This window comes from Aplysia californica, unplaced genomic scaffold (assembly GCF_000002075.1).
Source record: "Aplysia californica isolate F4 #8 unplaced genomic scaffold, AplCal3.0 scaffold00261, whole genome shotgun sequence".
NCBI classification, from domain to species: Eukaryota; Metazoa; Mollusca; class Gastropoda; order Aplysiida; family Aplysiidae; genus Aplysia; species Aplysia californica.
In genome coordinates, this window is record NW_004797531.1 from 213,968 (window position 1) to 217,426 (window position 3,459).

The 3,459-nt window shown below is 41.8% G+C and overlaps 1 protein-coding gene across 1 annotated transcript in view; it reads left to right on the top strand.

The window, feature by feature from the left end:
• Nucleotides 1-3,459, top strand: part of LOC101858947 (1-phosphatidylinositol 4,5-bisphosphate phosphodiesterase classes I and II) — a gene marked incomplete at its 5' end in the record, with an annotated part of 72,027 nt that overhangs the window by 50,725 nt on the left and 17,843 nt on the right. The window contains 1 exon segment of the mRNA XM_013083898.2: nucleotides 2,000-2,294. Coding sequence (XP_012939352.1) covers nucleotides 2,000-2,294 — 295 coding nt within the window.

Below are 3,459 nucleotides of genomic sequence, written 5' to 3' on the forward strand. Positions count from 1 at the left end.
GTTTATTTGATTTTTATTTGATTTTAAACAAATCTATTTATTTATTTGTGAGAGGGGGGTGGGGGGGGGGTTGTTCCTATTGCCCAAATCAAAAACTGTTCCTTCGAATTGTGGTCCTCGTCGTTTTCCCCATTAAACTATAGAATACAGCGTGCCTGTTTTTCCCTGTCCCGTCGTTGCTTGTACTTTTTTCTGTTATGATGTGATCAGATGTGCCTTTCCAGAGTTCAGACAGTAGGTGGTTGCCGGATGCCCTGGTGTGGTTTGCTCCCTCTTTCCTATCAAACACCTGTTGTCCGTATCTCTCCTCCTTTTTTGTGTATGTTACCCTCTTGTAACACATCTATTCTTCGGCACTTATATGACCTTATTGTGTTGAAAGTGCCGTAAAACTGTTTACTAAAACTAAAAACTAGAGTTCAGACGGTCATGTGCTCACGTCTGTTGTGTTACGGGTAGGTCCTTGGCTTTTGCACACAGGAGGTGTGAGTTCAAATCCCACAAGGGGAAGTTAATTTTTCGAAAATATGCGCTGTTTTTGCTGGGATGCTGTATTCCACTGTGCCCGGGCTGGCCCTGTCAGGCAGCAGCCCGCCTCTATGTGTCACGACGCGGTGAAATCTGGCGCTCGTTAATTTTTGGGCATATGAATTTATTGTTATTATCTTAAAGCTTTTTTTATTTGCCTTGCTTTCAGTGAAAAAAATGCCCATTTATCTTAAATAGACGTTGAGATATTTGCGATTGAAGGAGGTGGGGTGGCCTGGTTTCAGAAGTATAATTAGCGAGAAAATGGCCACCAAAGTTTGGTGACTTCCATAGCTTAAGAGTCCTTGGAAACTACAAATTTACTTTTTTTTGTTGTTGCTTTTAATCGACGTTTTTCCATATATCCTCACCTAAAAGTGTTTTTGATGAACATACTAGGTGTTGAGCCCCCCCGCAAAAAAAAAAACAAAATAAAATAAAATTTCATGTCCAAACTGGCCGAAAAATGCCGATTTCTCTGATTTCATTATTTTGACGAGCTCCTGATTTTACCACGATGCCTCACGTATGATTGTGATTCTGATCTGCATGCATGGTCCATTGGGCTATAAAACAAAATATTTGTTGGTTTGTTTTAGTAGAGTTTTTACGGCGCTTGCAACTGCATAAGGTCATATGAACAAAATCTTTTCAAATCAGACCGTCAAGTAAAAGTCAATTTTCTTCACCCGTCAACATCTGTGATAATGTTGGTGGTTACTGGGTACCCAAGACGTTCATTCAACGTCTTCTGCCTCTTTGATTGGGTGTTTACCTTTTGTCTGTCTCTAGTTCTCCGGGCTACGACTAGAACAAACGAGACAAATGATGACCCTGCTTTGAATCCTTAACTAACACGCTCACTCCCTTTTCGAACGTGACCCTGTTTTGTTTTTGGTTGTTTTGTTTTTCGTTTTTTCGTTTATTTTGTTTTTTTGGGGGGTTTTTTTTAAGCTTCTGCGGCTCTTCATCCTCTCACCTGGCCCTGTCCTCGTGGAGATGGATGTTATAACTATGTGCCCATTTTTCATCTAATCCCTATTTGATACGGTTTGATACTCTAAAACTAAGCGGGTGGTTAGAGGGCGCCACTTGTAGGTCCTACTTCTATACTTTCCCTCCGTTGTTTCTGTCTGTCTGTCTGTCTGTCTATCTATCTGTCTGTCTGTCTGTCTGTCTGTCTGTCTGTTTGTCTGTCTGTCTGTCTGTCTGTCTGTCTTTCTGTCTGTCTGTCTGTCTGTCTTTCTTACCTTTTCTAGCATTTAATGGCCATTATTGTGTCGATGTGCTTCTCTTTACTCAAACAAACAAGCAAACAAGCATACGAACAAACAAACACTAAAACTGCCCCACTGTCTGCCTGTCTTACTTCTTCCTAGCTCTTAACTTTACTCAAACAAACGAACAAGCCAACAAAGAAACAAACAAACAAACACTAAAACTGCCCCCACTGTCTGGCCCGTGTCCCCAGGCGGAGGAGCGCGACCCGAGCATGCTGAAGAGCTCGGTCAGCCAGATCCAGATGGACCTGAGCGGCGCCAGCCTGGGCGGAGTCTCCACCACCCCGGAGCCCGCCGGCAACAAGCGTCAGAACTCTGTGACCAGCCGCAGCACGGGCGTCAGTGTGAGCCCTCTACCGCACTCGGACAGCGGCAGCGCGCTCTCCTCCAAGCCGTCGTACACGCGGGGCGGCTCCATGACGCACATCCCGGTCTCCAAGCAGGAGAGTTCCCAGTCGGCCAACTCGCAGGGCAGTTCCGGTTCCTGTAAGTCGTCTTCACTTTGATTTCGATTTGCTCTTTTATATTTAAAAAACAACAACCTCTCTTTGCCGTCACATCTCGCCGATCAGCGATGTTTACCACCCGGTTTCTGTGGATTTTCCCCAAAATGCCTTTGCCTTTGATGGCAAGAGTTTTTACTATAAATAATATAAGGGGTAGGCCCAGAACAATCTACTTTGGGAACCTAAACAAATGGGTAACAGGGAAAGATCAGGGAAACGTAGCTTTTTTTTTTTTTTTTTTTTTTTTTAAAAGAGCATCCGAGCAAAGGAATGAATGGAGAACCATGATCGCCGATGTCTGTCGCAGATCTGGCATTAGATGATGATGATGAATATAAGCCTTGTGACGGCAAAGCGTTAAACTTAAGGACAGTTTATTAACGAATGAAAGCCTTCGTTATGATTTTCATACACTTTCTTGCGAGAGTTTGTTAAACGGGTGGATTCCATCGAAAATATGATTTTGATTCTCTTTGTTAGGACAGTATGATTGTGATAAATGAATGCACGATGTTGGATTATTTGTTGTTGTTTTTTTTCAAGGTTGTGCGGATGTGCCCTCGCTACTTTTGTTGTTTCCGCTTTATAAATGTAAACAAATGAATAAGCATACACGTGGGGGAGGGGTGGGGGTAGCAACAGCAGGTATGCAGCAAGTATCACATCAGTATCATAGTACATGTACTTAATTCGTTTAAAGGTACTAACACAGTAAGGCATGATGCAGGGGAAATTCAAAATTTCTTTGAAAATCAGAAACTCAGCTTACTTGTGCGGTGGCATCAATATAGAATCGGTGGGAAATTCGGAAATTTTGAAAATTTATGTGGTTTGCCATGGCAACGGCTGCCATATTGGAATGTCGTAAAGAAAAGTACACATTTAAAAAAAAAGATATATCACAGGGTTATAAATGACTTCAAAACATTGTTTTGTTGCCTTTTGTGGCTGTTTTAGTGGATGACCTTGGCACTTTTGATGTGAAGGACAAACGTTTTCAAAATTGAGGTTCAAATTTGGGAAATTTTTTGACGAAAAAAAAAAAGACTTTGATTTTGTTTAGATTTTAACTCCGATTAATTATGCAGTTTCATGGATGCACAGTTTTTGTGATACTACATGAAAACTGAATTGTTAACTTTGTT